This window comes from Ambystoma mexicanum, chromosome 1p (assembly GCF_040938575.1).
Source record: "Ambystoma mexicanum isolate Mex_15411 chromosome 1p, UKY_AmexF1_1, whole genome shotgun sequence".
Classification (NCBI taxonomy): Eukaryota; Metazoa; Chordata; class Amphibia; order Caudata; family Ambystomatidae; genus Ambystoma; species Ambystoma mexicanum.
Genome location: NC_090921.1, coordinates 991701257 through 991716525, shown reverse-complemented (window position 1 = coordinate 991716525; position 15269 = coordinate 991701257). Strand labels below are relative to the sequence as shown.

The 15269-nt window shown below is 50.6% G+C and overlaps 1 protein-coding gene across 7 annotated transcripts in view; it reads left to right on the top strand.

Annotated features, from left to right (window-relative positions):
* Nucleotides 1–15269, top strand: part of CNOT1 (CCR4-NOT transcription complex subunit 1) — a 2171110-nt gene that overhangs the window by 2044314 nt on the left and 111527 nt on the right. For all 7 annotated transcript variants that reach the window (XM_069654650.1, XM_069654658.1, XM_069654642.1 and 4 more), the window contains one exon: nucleotides 6209–6358. In XM_069654650.1, coding sequence (XP_069510751.1) covers nucleotides 6209–6358 — 150 coding nt within the window. The remainder of the gene's footprint in view (nucleotides 1–6208; nucleotides 6359–15269) is intronic.

The following is a 15269-nucleotide window of genomic DNA, read 5'->3' as shown; positions in this document are numbered from 1 at the left end:
CACACGAGACTGAGGAGGATTCAGCTGCACTTCGCGGCTTCTTGGAACCAGGAGTAGGGCTCTCAATCGGAGAAGATCAACGTTCCTCCATCTCTCCACCCAGACCTCACATGGTGGTCCAGGGACTGCAACCTACGGACGGGCAAGCCCTTCCGGCCTCCCACCCTGCAGGTCACCATCACCACGGACTCCTCGCTCGAGGGCTGGGGAGCCACCCTGGACGATCTCTTGGTCCACAGCACCTGGACTTGACAGGAGCAGGCGTAACACATCAATTGGTTGGAGCGGAGTGGCATCTGGCTAGCGATCAGAGCATTGCTTCCACTTCTCCGGGGCAAGGTTGTCCTCATCCAGACAGCTCGACAAGCATGTAGTATGTTAACAAGCAGGGAGGCGCTAGATCCCCTCCACTGTGCAGACTGGCAATCAGCATGTGGGAGTTGGCCCCTGAAAACATCTACCTCACGGCAGTCCACCTTCTGGGGGAATCCAACCTGGAGGTGGACTGGCTCAGCAGGTTGGGAGTGGACAATTACAAGTGGCAGTTAAATGACCTCGTTATTCAGGAGATCTTCAACAGAGTCTCCCCCAGGTGGATCTCTTTGCCACCTGGCACAAGTACCCTCAGTTCGCCTCCTAGCAGGGACAGGGCCCCAGCTCCCTGGGCAACGCATTTAGGATTCAGTGTAACGGCATGACAGCGTACGCCTTCCCTCCCACTCCGCTGATTCACGGTGTGATTTGCAAGATCAAGCAGTCTTGCCAGCTCGACGACATTCTAATAGCTCCATGGTGGCCGGCCAGGCCATGGTTCTTGGAGCTGCTCAGCCTCTTGGAGATGCCACAGACTCACCTTATGATGGGCCCAGCACATCTCCTGGTGCAGCAGGGGGGCAGGGTCATCCACCCCACGCCACAGAAACTAGTTCTCACAGCGAAGTTCCTGAGCAGATAACGCTAAGGGACCTCAACCTCTCCCAGGCTAATCTGGAAATCCTACAGGGCGCAAGGAGCAAAGCTACCAGGGCCCAATATAAAAGTAAATGGAACAGGCTCTGCCACTGGGCAGGTTCCAAGGAAATCGGCCCCCTGGCATGTGCTTTGGACGACGTGCTTCAGCTCACCTCGCCCACTCTGGCATGCAGGTGGACACCTGCCACACTTACCTCGCAGCCATTGGGGCTTACAGGAACTTGGAGGGGGGGGGGGGGTCTTCTCGTCCAATCCGATGTCAAACATTTGACAGGGCTTGCAAGGCTCTACCCGCCCATCAGGAAGCCACACCCCTTGTGGGACCTGAACACAGTCTTGGGCGCCCTGACTCACAAACTGGTTGAGCCAATGGTGTCCGCGGACATCGGGCTGGTCACCATTAAGACGCCCTTACTTTGGCCGCAGAGTCAGCGAAATCCAGGCGCTGGTCGCCTCAGAACCATATAGTAACTTTCACAGGGACAAAATAGTCCTCCGGACGCACCCAGCATTTCTGTCTAAGATGCCGTCTACTCTCCATTTGAACGAGGAAATAGTCCTTCCTATGTTTTTTGCCGATCCCAAGGACGAGGCTGATGGAGTTCTTCACTGCCTTGATGTCAGGCGTGCCCTGAAATTCTACCTTGACAGGACGAAGGGCTTCTGCAAATCAGGCGCCCTGTTTGTCATTTCCGTAGGTGCAAGACCAGGCTATCAGGCCTTGATATCCTGCTGGATGGTCTCACCATCAAAGAACCAAACGAGGGCCAGCACGAGCCGCTTCCGGCTAACATGCACGCCCACGCAGTCGGGTCCAAGGCAACAGCCATCGCATTCCAGCGCCATGTCCCTTGGTAAGTCATAAGCAGTGAGGCCACTTGGGCCACTCCCTCGGCTTTCTGCAAGTATTACTGTTGGGATGCCGGCTCTAGATCTGATGCGGCTTTCGGACAGGCGGTTCTCAGGAAACTATTTGCTTAAGGAGGGTGTCCTTTCCACCCTGGGGCTACATTCAGTTTTAATCTTCCATGCAGTATGGAGGAAAGGGGGCAGGATGTACGAGTAATCATAAGTTACTCACTATAGTGACTAAGGACTCCTTAGTCCCCTTTTCGCTGTACGTCCCACCATCATTCCCCTCCCCCCACACCCCACTAGTAATACTGGTGTCATTAGGCAATGTTGAATCTATTGTCGACGCGTCAATGGGGTCTGAGGTGTGGCGCCAGAGGGCGGAGTCAGGGCAGCACATGTTCCTTGGGCCGCACCCCCTGTGCGCCTCTAGATTTAAAGGGGAAGAAGGTTTTTTCTGGTGAAAAGGGTTCCGTCTCCTGTCCCTTGGAAGGGACGTCCATGCAGTATGGAGGAAAGGGGACTAAGTGAGTAACTTATAATTTATTGTTGCATTCTCAATTGCGAATCCACCCGCAGCAAGTGCCCGCTCACAAGGAAAGTGTCCCTGCATCACTGGATCTAGTGATCCACTGTAATAGGCCAGTGGCTTGTGTCCCTGTCCCTTCTTTTGTGTCAGCACTGTTAGGAAATATTTCTGTTTACTGCACCTTTCAATCCATCTTTATGAAACCCCCAAACCTTTTGCTTTTATTTTTTAATTGGCCCTGTACTTTCTACAGTGCAGTGAAGCCTTAAGCTTCACTGCACTGGCTTTTGCTCATATGTCATGTGGAAACTGACATATCCTTCAGGCTGTCAATACTTGGGGAAACCTGCTATGCTCTAGCTAGATTGTATACAGGATGTATTTTATTTGCATTAAGATTTATTGGTAATTCTACCCATGTCGCATCTGAGAATGGTATCCGTTCTAACAGTTCTTACAGGATGTGGTGACATTTTGTCTGTGATTTTGTACAGTGTTAAAGATTTGTTTTTTCAATGTTCATTCTGTCACATGCATTTAGCATAATTTCATGTATACAACAAATTGTGTCTGCCAGATTAGTTGAATTTTACCTAATGTGAATTTGATAAACATTTTGGAGACACTGCGTAGTGTGCCTTGTTCTGATAAGATACAGAACAAATATAAGGACTTGCAACACGTGTAAAATATTACCAAATGCTTACATTCATTCATTCATTCATTCACACATAGTGATTCAGCTCACTGCTTATCTCACGATTTTCCTATCGGGACACCTTTTGTATACACCTGTGTATCTAGGGAATATTCATGAGCATGTGAATCCATGCCAGACCCATGCTCGAGAACAGGAGCTACAGGTAAGTAATTTGTTCCTCTATCTACTTGCTTTGAACCTGCTCTGAATGTATGTATTAGTACCATAAAGTATTGTGCGATACTACCTGTCATCTTAATTTTTCAGTGTGTTCAGAATGTCTATAATAAATAACTGTTTTATACTTACTGTCTAAATTGAATTGTGTCCCATACTGTGTGGACTCGTTGAGGGCACCCGACCCTGCTCGCTCTCCTAAAAATAAGCCTTGGATCGTTTCCATTACTACCATGTTTGAGTTCCCTGTGAACTGTAACTAGGGCGACCTCCTATTATCTGTCCACCAGGTCAGATTCTAGAAAACAATATCAACAGCGGCCTCCTAAGGTCTTCCTCCCAGGACTGACTTTAGAACTAAACATATGCTACCCATCCAGAGTCCTGGCTGCCAGCTATGCCGAACAGACTCAAAGGCACAGTGCTCTGCCTAGTGACAGCAAAACTTTTCAAAGCTAGATGGACGCCTGGAGAATATTTCTTAGAATAGGAAAATCTGGGAGGGCCAACTTGTTGGGGAGACTTATCATATTTATGCTTCATCCGCTCTCCTAGTGAGACCCCCATCACTTTTTGCTGGACCTCTGGACCTTTTTCTTTAATCCTGAATGGGTGGAGCCTTTTTCCACTCCTCCTTTCTTGTGGGCTTTGTCTTTTGGACCTCTGTTCTTCGTAGTGTACCTGTACTATGGGGTCCGTTGGCTCCATAGCTCTTAAAGGCATCTGTATTTTACTACTGCAGCACACAACTCCTTATGGGCAGTGTTGCTGGGGTCCCTTAGGGTCCTCCTTTAAGATTGCTTTTTTCTGTATCCTCCTGTAGCTCTTAAGGGTAAATCCTTAGCATCTCTCCCGAAACTCTATAGTCTGAGAGATTGGTACGCACCACCTTCTGTGGAGTGCCAATGGGATACCTGGTATCCCCCTTCTCTCTGCTCCTGTGACTTTTTAGTCACATAGACAATTTCCTAGTTATGTATGGTGGCAGTGGACGTGTTCTACCAACTATTGTGTAGTTTTTGTACCGCAGGCTATGGCCATAACCTCAGTAGTGCACAATAGGGGCACCCAAATAACTTCGCCATTAATAGCGATTGTTGTTCTTTGTTAGCCCTTCTAAAATTCTGCTAGGGGGAAGTCTGTGTGTGTGTGCCTGCCTTTGGCGGGAACCCTTGGGTGTCACTGCCTAGGCTCCAGAGTGTGTGGGCAGGCAGGAAGTGGGGAAGGAGTTTTCCATCTCCCTGTCCATTGTCTGCCAGAGTGCTTGAAAGGGACCAACTCCCACAGGGGGTCTGGCTGTCCTGATTGGACAGCCAAACGCCCCTTTCTGTAAAATGCTCAGCAAGATTGCATAGGAGTTTGTACTGGAACAGTATGAAAGGTGAGGCTTCTGGAGTGAAACGCAAGTTGACCACTGGAAGCTGAAGTAACTGAAGGAGACAACCAGAGACACTTGCAGACCTTTTGCAATACCATGCAGCGACCACTGCTCTCCTAACCCTGTTTTCTGTGCGACACAGGAGCTCTGGAAAGGACTCCTTCCCTTTGGCTGGTGAGCACAACCAGTCCTAAGACTAACTTTGAATTGAGTCATCTCCTGAGGTCCTAGGAATTTCCACAGCTGCGGAACCCCAGTACCTGGAGACCTGCTGCCCATTTAGGGTGCATCGTCGTGGAAAGGCTGAATCCATCTAACTCTTTGCCGAGCCTGTAAGGACACTCCAACTCGCCCGACCCGCTCATTAGAGTGTGGGACTGCAGGAAGTGAAGACTGGGCACTCTGTCCTTTTTGTAGGTGCTGCAGAAAAGGTGCCAAAACCACAGACTGAACCAAGAAGTTGCCTAAAGTCGTGCCTCAGGTCCTCCCTCGAGACTGCTGCTGAGAGGCCCTGTCCATTGTCCTTCCTTCAGTCATTAGACCTAGCAATCTGGAGGTCAAGTCCAGAGCTGCAACATTGCGGAGCATCCAGAACTAACATTTTCTTCTAACCTAAGATATCGTGGGAGGAAATAGGTATTACTTACCGAATTCCAAGATGTTGTTCCAGAGCATTGGCGTGCACGTAGAGGTGTCCAGGGTAACCCCATCTTACCTCCAACTCAAGCTGCTGCTTGTGTCCCTTTATATAGTCCTTTAAAAAGGTCTCCCTTGTTGGTGCTTAGAAACTGGAAGAGATCCACTGGAACTCTTCACATTTTCTCCTTGTTAAGACTTTTAGCCCCCTCTGAACTGCCTTTAGATTGTGTTGCGTTTTGGGACTTAAAATACTTCTGGGCGAAGAAATCCTCTCTAGAACCTTGAACTAGGCTAATGTTACTCTAACCATTTTCCTCCCTTTAAGTGACTTTAATATGTGTTTGCAGAGTAAATGCATTACTGTATGAAAATCTGCAGGTGGCGTAATAACCGATAATACAATAACCTTGTCTCTTCCCTTTCTAACGTTGCTACAAATGTAACTGCTAAAAATCACAAAAGTGAAAGTGTCCTTTGGAGTGTATTCTGAAGTATTCCGAAGTGTTATAGTGTAAACGTCTAAAGTCTTTGAAGTGATTCTAGTGATGTGCATGTCTAACTAGGTTCAGTGTACTTAACTGCAGCTCACGTCTTCCTCTTAAAATAAGCCTGACTGTTCTGCCACTCTACCAAGTCCTGAGTTAGTACAGACTGATACTAAGAGTTGGATCTACAAACCACTGGGTTAGATGACTAAAGTCTTACTACCAGTAGGACTTTAGGAAAACTTACCCAACACAACTAATCTATCATAAATAATATGACCGAAGGCAAGTCCTTTTTGTACACTATTCCATTTGCCCTTGACATTGTCACTTAACTGATTAAAGTCCATTTTGTGTAACGCCTAGGGATATTAGCAGATGGTTGTCAAACATCTTATAAAAAAATAGATGAACACGTCACTATGCCAGTAAGCTGTCGAGAACCTACACTGATCCTTGTCATGTTTCCTTCATAGGTGGACATGCTGAGTGAAATTAACATTGCTCCTAGGATACTCACTAATTTCACTGGTGTGATGCAGCCTCAGTTCAAGAAGGACCTGGATTCCTATTTGAAAACACGATCGCCAGTCACATTTCTGTCAGAGCTACGCAGCAACTTGCAGGTGAGTGCCATTTTAGACATGGGGACACCCCCTGCAGTGTGCACAAATGCTCTAAACTCTACTTCAAATACATGAATTAATCCCACAGATTTTTCATCTAAAAAAAACCAAGTCAAACGCTGTCTGGAAAAAGTGTGTTTCAAGCAGCCACCAATTGACATCTGCGGCTGACTCCATGTCTCCTTACTACCATGACTGATGGAAATGGTGTTAGCTGCACAGAGAGCAGCCAATGTAGGTTTCTATGATTCCTTTTTTCTGTGGCCAAAGAAACAGGGATTTTAGGCCATTCACATTTTTTTATACTGTTTGTGTTCGGGAGATTTTTTTTTGGAAATCTTACTCTGCCTCCCAGCACTACTGTTGGACTCTCTGGTATTTTTTCATGGACTTTAAGGGCAAATGCGACTTTTTGTAAAAAAAAAAAAAATAATGATCTCTCCCCTCCTAACTTTTCTTTTGTTCTATGTACTGTGTAACCTTTTCCTAAGTTTCCAGTTTCCAGAAACACTCGCTTTTGTTTTAGCCTCCATGCTTTGTTAGGAAAGTGTTTTTTTCTTTGTGCTGGATTCCATCCACATACCTTGATGGGACACCCTTCCTTTTGTGGCAATCTGTGAAAAAGAGAAACTGTTCTCCATAGTAAAGTTCTTTGTTGATTTTTGCTGCACACATCACCTCCATGGTTCCCTGTAACTTTGTTTTCAGCAACTGTGTAGTTTCTTGCATGATGTGTCCAGAATGGGTTAGTGGCAGCGGTTACTTTTGTAGCATTTTCTTTTTAATAGTTGTGTGCATTTTGCCACTTGGTGCCAATTACAGGACTCTTTAATTACTGTGCACACGATTTTTGCATGCCTTTTGGCCATCTTGTAGTTTGATCTTCTTCCGGCCCTGGAGCGGCTGAATTTTCCATTTTTGGTAAGCTCTTTCCTGTGGAAAGTTCCATGTTTTGCGGGCAAAGTGTCGGTCTTTGGGTGTGGCCACGTTTGGGCCTGAGTCTGTCTAGACTCGGTCCACACCCGTGCCTGGTGTCTGTTGCTCGACAGATTCAGTGGCCAGAGTCTGTCCAGTATTGAAAGACCCCTGCCAGTTTAAGTGGTGCATTAGCTGGAGGAATCTCCAGCCCCAATCCTGGATAAAAGGACTCTTGCAGCCGTGTTTGTTGGAGTAAAGACACCTACAAAGGAGAGCAGGCCGCTGAAGACCGAGAACCTGTTGGATGATCGCCAGCAACCCTTTCTTCTCCTGCATTGGATCTTTCAGAGATTCACATTCTTTGAATATTCCATGTTGTCATTCTGGGAATCCTCAGTTACACACTCACTAGTTTTACTAAAAGGAAAAACAGGTGTGTTCTGTAGTCTATGCCCTCCTTATGGGTGCCAATGGGACGTCGAGTAGCAAGCCTTAATCAGTGCGACCCACCCCCCATCACCGGTGATAACTAGTCCCGACCTCTACTCCCAAGATCAAGTTGCTGGAAGTGCTAAGAACTGTCCCAGAACCACCCAGTTGGCAATCCAGACATCGTCCTGCGCTACTTTGCTATGCCTGGTACAACCATGGGACTACACAGATCCTCGGTTTATGGAAGAAGCGTTTCCATGAAGTTGCAGCACTCCACCACGAAGTGGGGCTTTGCAGGACCAGCTTATTTGTTCTTGCCACTATGGTCGCCATTCACCATTTTCTTCAAGTGACCATCACTGCTTGCCACCTGCATCAAGTCCTGGGAGTCCTCTGAGGATGTCGAAGCAGGGGTGTTTCTAGGTCTAGAAAATATCCGTGGCTATGCTAATGTTGGGTCTGTCTAGACTCTGGGCTAGCTAGCCTTTTGGTTGTAGCCCCCGAGCTTCTATCTACAACCAAGAGACCCCATGTCCCCCAGCAACGCCTCAGCGTCGAAGTAATCCTTGTGTGTCCAACTGTCCAGTCTATCAGTGCACAGACCCGCAAATTAGCCAGACCAAGAACGCAGAGCCTGAAGTGACCTCTGCGCTCATGACCCCTGGCTGCCTCCAGTGGAACAAAGGCACAAATCCAGAAGGCCCAGCGATTTTTGGAATGCCTACGTGGCTTCCCGAGTGAATCAGAGTACAGGAGTTGAGTAAACCTACATTTCAGTGGAGTACATTCTCACACAGATGCCCTCACCTTGATACATATCCATCCAGCGTCACCTTGCTCAGAAAATGTTGACATGGGGCCTAGTGGCTCAAAGTTGTCTCTAGACTCTTATGTTCGGTTGCATCACTCCTCGACTCCAGACGCAACATTGATCTTCGTACTGAAGGGATACATTATGTCCCCCGACCTCAGTTGCTTTTAAAAAAAATGTTTTAAGTGCGCTCAGCATGCTACTTGCAACACAATTTCATTCTTTTAATATTCTTACTGCACCAGAATGTCAGGTCTAAGCTGCGCAGGTTCAGGCACTGTTAGGAACGTTTTCTTTTTTAGAAATGTACCCTCCATATTCTATGGATCCCAAACGTTTTTCTTTTGTTTTTCAACCTGTCGTTACTTTTTACAGGAACGGTCCTGTGGCGTTTTGCTCGTTTTGTTATGGGGAAAGATCAGTCCTTCCGACTATCAGTGCTGGGAAACTGTTTCCCTTTTGTCTTTTTTTACTTTTTAACTTTGAGAGTGTACACACAATCTTACAATGCAGTGCAGTGGGCATCACCCTAGTCTTTTACACTTGAGATTTTTGGTTTTATATCTGCCTAAAGACATGCTGGTGGCAGCAGATAACATTTTACAATTTCTTGAACAAGTTCTTGTGAAAAGCAAATTCAGGACGGTGAGGGAGAGATTCTCCAGTCTCTATAGTTCCAAGACTGGCTGGTGTCGCTGGACCTTCAGGACGCCTATTACTCCTACGTACCGTCCCCTTTGCTCTATACTGTATGGTCGTCCCTCGCTCGGGACGGGAAACTAACTTTTTCACCATTAACAATTGTATTCCCCTTTAAATTTGGAGGCACGCGGGGGCAAGGCACTGGGAGCATGTGCTCCCCTGACTCTGCTCACCGGTGCCCCTCCCCAGTCCTCTTTTCCACGTCGATGGGAACTGATCGCTTTCACCAGCGCTCCTTGGTTAGGCCTCTGGCCCTGTAATTCCACAAGCTCTTCCCCAGATGAAGTTTCTTTTCTTTTCTTTTTTTCCTCTTCCAATTGTCAGATACTGCTGTCCTCTGGTGCCACGTTCCTCCCCGGCGCATCTCGACGATGGGACGACTGTTCTGTGTGCAATGCCTTGACCCTGCGTGCTCTGAAGAATCGGTTGGCTAGTTGGAGAGAGCTCTTCGAAATATCAGCTCCAGAGCACATCAAAGCTTACGTGAGGAGGAAGACCAGGCCCACGGTAGGTGCTCTGTTCTCCTCTGCACCCCGTAAGGGCGACTCCTTCCCCGGGAAGTGCCCAAACAGGACTGACCTTGCAGGTCCTAAAACCAGCAAGAGGGCCGAGGCTACTCCAGCTACCAGCCCGAAGGCCATGGGTCGCAAGATCCTACCGGTTCCACCGCTGAGGGGCCGCAAGGCTCTATTACTAGGCTCCGACCCGAGGGGCTTTGCACTAGTACCGGGCCCGTATCCGACGGCGCGCCTGTACCACCACCACCGGAACCATGACTGAGGGCACTCTGCCTCCCAGATCTCGACCTGAGGTGCAGGGAAGGTCCCAGCCTTCGCATATTCAGCGTGCAGGTGGAGACTGGACCCAGCTCAGGAAGCACCATGCCTCAGGCGCGTGGCTTGGAGCAGGACAATATGGCTGCTTACCCGGCGCCTTATCTGCACGGAGATCAGGCAGGGGAGCGCACATCCAGATGGAATTGGGCAACGCCTGTTACCTGGTCCACGTCTTATCCCTCCACTTTGTGGGGGAGGTACGCATACCCCAGTTTGAGACAGGGACCACCCAGGACACTGCAGCTGCAGGGCCCAGCCCCTATGCCCTCAGGCGCCCCTGCTCTCTCGGGCGCCTCGCTTGCTTTTGAGTATAGGTTCTTCGAGAAGTTCCTCACCCTCATGAGATCGCCACAGATGGGTACCATCCTCAGGGATGTAATCGGGGACATGCTCCCTCCGGTACTGCCTCAAGCTCCAACTGGTGTCGAGGCCTTGGGTCCAGCTCAGCCCCTGGCTCCCACGCCCGCTCCAATTGCTCCAGCTCAGCCCCCCCAGCAGCCCCAGGCACTGCCAGTCAGCAGGACACAGCGGCGGACACGGATGAGGAGGAAGATCCGGACACACCATCATCAACTAAAGCATTCCATGAGAGGCTGGCGGAGTACCTAGGCATCCCTCAGGCGGAGCAACCCGAGGCGGAGGTCCTGGCCGAAGTGCTTACACTTCCTCCTCCCACGAACAGGCATCACTCTTCATAAGGAGGTGGAATCCTTAGCCAAAAAGGGTTAGGTCCAGCCACACTCCACCCAGCCTACCAACAAGTGCCTGGCTGCCAAATACAGGCAGACGGAGGGGGATTCCCTCTTGTTGTCGGTGCACACCCAGCCACATTCCTCTGTTATAGCAACGGCTTCGCTATATTACAAACCGCGGTCTTCCTCAGCTGCATCTTCACTCCTGGGTAAGGAGGGGAAAAGCTGTTGGAGTCGTTTGGCAAAAACGTCTACTCAAATGCCAAGCTCCACCTGCGTCTTACCAATGCTGATGCGATGTTGGCTGCTGTTAATCAAAAGTTGTGGCAGGAGATTGCAGGCTTCCTTCCAGAGCTTCCTGCCCACAGCCAGGCACTGTTCAAGGCAGGTTTGGCGGAGGCGAAAATTGTGGCCCACGATATAATAGTCTACGGTGGCCCACTTTGACACCTCGGGCAGAGCCATCTGTATCGCCAGTAATGAGGAGGGACGGCTTGGCTCAACGTGTGAAAATTCAACCCAGATGTGCAGGAATGCATTCTCGACCTGCCGTTTGAGGGGGGTGACTTGTTCCACTCGACAACAGACAAGGAACTAGACAAGAAAAAGAATAGCTCCCAGACAGCTAAATCCTTGTCTATTTTAACAAAATTCATGCCCAAGACCTACAGCCAGGCTCACCAGCGCTTGGACAAGGGTCGGGCCTCTGGAGGCTTTAGGGGCTTCCAGGAAAGATGGTGGAGGCAACTTGACGGGTCTCTGAGCCAGCATAAATGCAAACCTCCCAAGGCGGCTAACAAGGGTTTTTTCCAGTCCACTTCCTCAACAGCAGCCTCAGAGGGAAGTTTTGACAGGCCCATCCGGCTCCACGAGTCTCTGGTGCGGAGGAGGCTTGGCCTTCACGTACACTCCTAGCAGACAAGGTTTACGGACCCATGGATCCTCTCAGTGGTGTCCACGGGCTTCCAATTCCTCCATTTCCTCCTTCCTCCCCTCCACTCCTGCTGATTGGGACAACTCTGTTGGCGGACATCCACTCGCTCATAGCGAGCCAGGTGGTGGAGGAAGTTCCAGCTTCACAGCGAGGCAGGGGCTTCTATTCCTGAATATTCACCATACACAAAAAGAACCAGGCTTGTCTGAGAGTGGTGTTGGACCTTTCTTCCATTCCCCTCCAAAAGTTCAAGATGGTTACCCCAGCCTTCATTTCGGAGACTTGGTGCGGGGGGAGACTGGATGTGCTCTCTCAATCTGAAGGATTTGGGAGCCCCATCGTTCGTTCCTACGGTTCAGGATCATGGGTTTTCACTTTCAATACAGAGTACTACCCTTTGGACTCAACTCGGCCTGAGGGTCTTTACAAGGCTAATAAACGCGGTGGCAGCTCTGCTCAGGGCGCAAGACCACCACATTTATCCATACCTTTACAACTGGCTAGTTGGGGCCAGGTCCCCAGATGTAGTACATCACACAGCCTCCGCTCTCATGCACATGCTATACGATCTGGGATGTTCTATCAATCTCAAAAAGTCAGTTTCTGCCCACGCAGACTAACATTTCTGTGTCTTATATGGGATACGCGGACCGACAGGATCTTCCCCTCAATGGACAAGATCACAGCCACCAAGAGGGCCACAGGGCATTTCCTCTGCAGAGCAGTAACCTCAGCCTGGTGGTACCAACACCTGCTGGGAATAATGGCGGCATGTCTCCTCACAGATGAGGGGGCTGCAGCTTAATTTCTCAGTTCCTGGAATCGGGAGAAGGGCTCTCGGGCTGAGCCAGTTTGCATATCACAGCATCGCCACTAGGACCTAGTCTACAACCCGTCTGGTGGGTTGTAGCGAATCCATTCCGGCAACCGTTACTACAGATCACCATTGCCACAGACTTGTTCCTAGAGGGATGGGGGGGATACCCTGGACAACCACAGCGTCCATGGAGTATGGTCTCGTCAGGAGCAGCTGGAACACATCAACTGGATTCGAGATGATGGCCATCTGACTTGCTCTCAAAGCCTTTCTCCCCATGATAAGCAGCACATCCGTCTACATCCAAACAGACAGCTCCAACTGCATGTATTACATCAACAAGCAGGGCGGTAAAGGTCCCGGCCTCTCTGCAGGCTTTCGATCGACATCTGGGAGTGGACACTGTTGAACATTCTCTTATCAGCGGTCCACCTTCCTGGAGAATCAAACCTGGAGCCGGACAGGCTCAACAGGCTGGGGATGGACAACTACAACTGGAGATGTCTTCAGTTCACCTTGTTGCTGGGGCAGGGGCTCGTTGGGTGACGCTTAGCACATCACATGTAACACGAACACATGTACGCTTCCCCCCAACCCCCACTCCACTGGTGCACAAAGTCATCTGCAGGGTCAGGGAGTCTGAGCCTTCGGCTAATTTTGATAGCGCCATGGTGGCCCGCAAGACCCTGGTTCTTGGAACTTCTCAGTCTGTTGGATCAGCCCCCGGTACACCTCCCAGTGAGCCCAGCCCACATACTCTCGCAGCAGGGGGGCACAGTGGATCACCCCACAGTGCTCCACAGAAGTAAGACCTTGCAGTTTGGTTCCTGAACAGGTTGCCCTGAAGCATCTGCACCTGTACCTGTCGTGGGATAACCTGGCTATCCTACAAGGGGCTAGAAGCAAATAGACCAGAGTTTGTCACTGGGCAGAAACAAGGAAGATTGATCCATTAACATGCTCGTTGGACAATGTTTTGTCTTACTCTTACTTCCCCTCCCCTTTCCTCCATACTGTATGGGCGTCCCTTCCAAGGGACGGGAGACGATTCCTTTTTCACCATAAAAACCTTCCTCTTTAAAGTTAGAGGCGCGCGGCCCAGGGAGCATGCGCTGCCCTGACTCAGTCCTCCGGTGCCACACCTCAGTCCCTTTTTCCGTGTCGACGGGAACGGGCTGAAATCACCAGCGCTCCTGGGTTTGGCTTCGGTCATGTAATTCTACGTGCGCATACTTCTATTTGTCCTCTTTTTTGACTTTTTTATCATTCAGGTACTCGGTCCTCAGGCGTCCCGCTCCTCCCCGGCGCATGTCGACTTCTACAGGGTTTAGCAGGTGTCCATCCTGCAACAGACTCTTCCCACCTTCATACCCCTATGCCCTCTATCTTCAATGCCTTGGCCCAGACCACGGTTGGCAATCATGTTTGGCGTGTAACTCGCCGTCATCGAAGGTGCTAAGGAACAGACTAGCCGGGTGGATGAAGCTCTTCCAGAAGTCGCCTCCAGAGGATCTCAAGAACTTCGTGAAGCATCGTCCAAGGTAGGGCTGATATTTTCCAGCGCACTCTGCAAAGGAGACGCCTTCCCCGGGACTCTCCCACGCGGGAGGGACCGGCCAGGTCCTTCCACCGTCACGTGCACCGAGGCTGCTACAGCTACCGGCCTTAGGGGTCGAGGGGTCCTCTGATCCTCCTGGATGCAGTGTCAAGAGACCGGAAGGTTCTTGTACTGGGTTTTCACCCGAGGGGCTACGCCCTTCTACCGGCGCAATGTCCGAGGGGCTACGCCCTAATACCGGCAATACGTCGGGGGGGGGCGCCTAAACACAGCTTTACCAAACCCCAGGTCGAGGGTGTCACACCTACCGGGCCGAGACCCGAGGAGCAGGGTAGGTCTCGTGATCCACACGTGAGAGTCTTGGACAAGGCTGGACCCAGTTGGCTAGGCAACACATCGCAAGGACGTGGCAGGCAGCTCGACAAAATGGCTGCCGCGCCAGACAGGAGCACCCATCCGACGCCATTCCACGAATTTGGCGAAGAACGAGTGTCAAGGTGGGACTGGTCGCATCCAGGTACGTGGCCTACAGTCTACCCTTTATATGCACAGGGCAACTTTCCCAAGCGCCCATGTGGACTGGGTACGCAGCAGCTCCAGCTGTTCCCCCCCACCCCCACCCCCCTGCTACCCTGTCGGTACCGCCTGCCACCGCTTTGGCCAGTGAGGAGGTGCTCTTCGATAAATTACTCAGCCTTGTGAGGTCTCCTCAGATGAGGGTTATCATCAAAGACGCAGTCGGGGAAGTCCTCCCCGCCATGCTAGCAGCACCACAGACTCCTCCATCGGGCTCCCTGACCCTTGTGCAGCCGCCGCATCCTGCTCCACAGCCAACTCTGCAGCCTCTGGCTGCGGTCTCTGTACCCCAGCCTCCAGCGCCATCTACCCCTCCTCCTCCACAAGATCCTCCAGATCCACAGGACACGGACGAGGAGGAGGATACAGACACGCCATCCTCAGCCAGGACCTTCCATGAACGTCTTGCTGGCCTGGCGGAGTCTCTAGGCCTCCCTCAGCCTAGGTCGAACAGACGGCAGAGGGGTTCTGGCTGAAGTCCTCACAAGACGCCCCTCTGCCAACACGGGATTCCTTTGCAAACCGTTGTAGTCTCCCTGGCCAAAAAAGGTTGGCTCAAGCCCCCACTCAGTCCAGCCGGTCAACCAACGCCTGGACGCCAAGTACAGACAGATGGAGGGGGACACACACTTGCT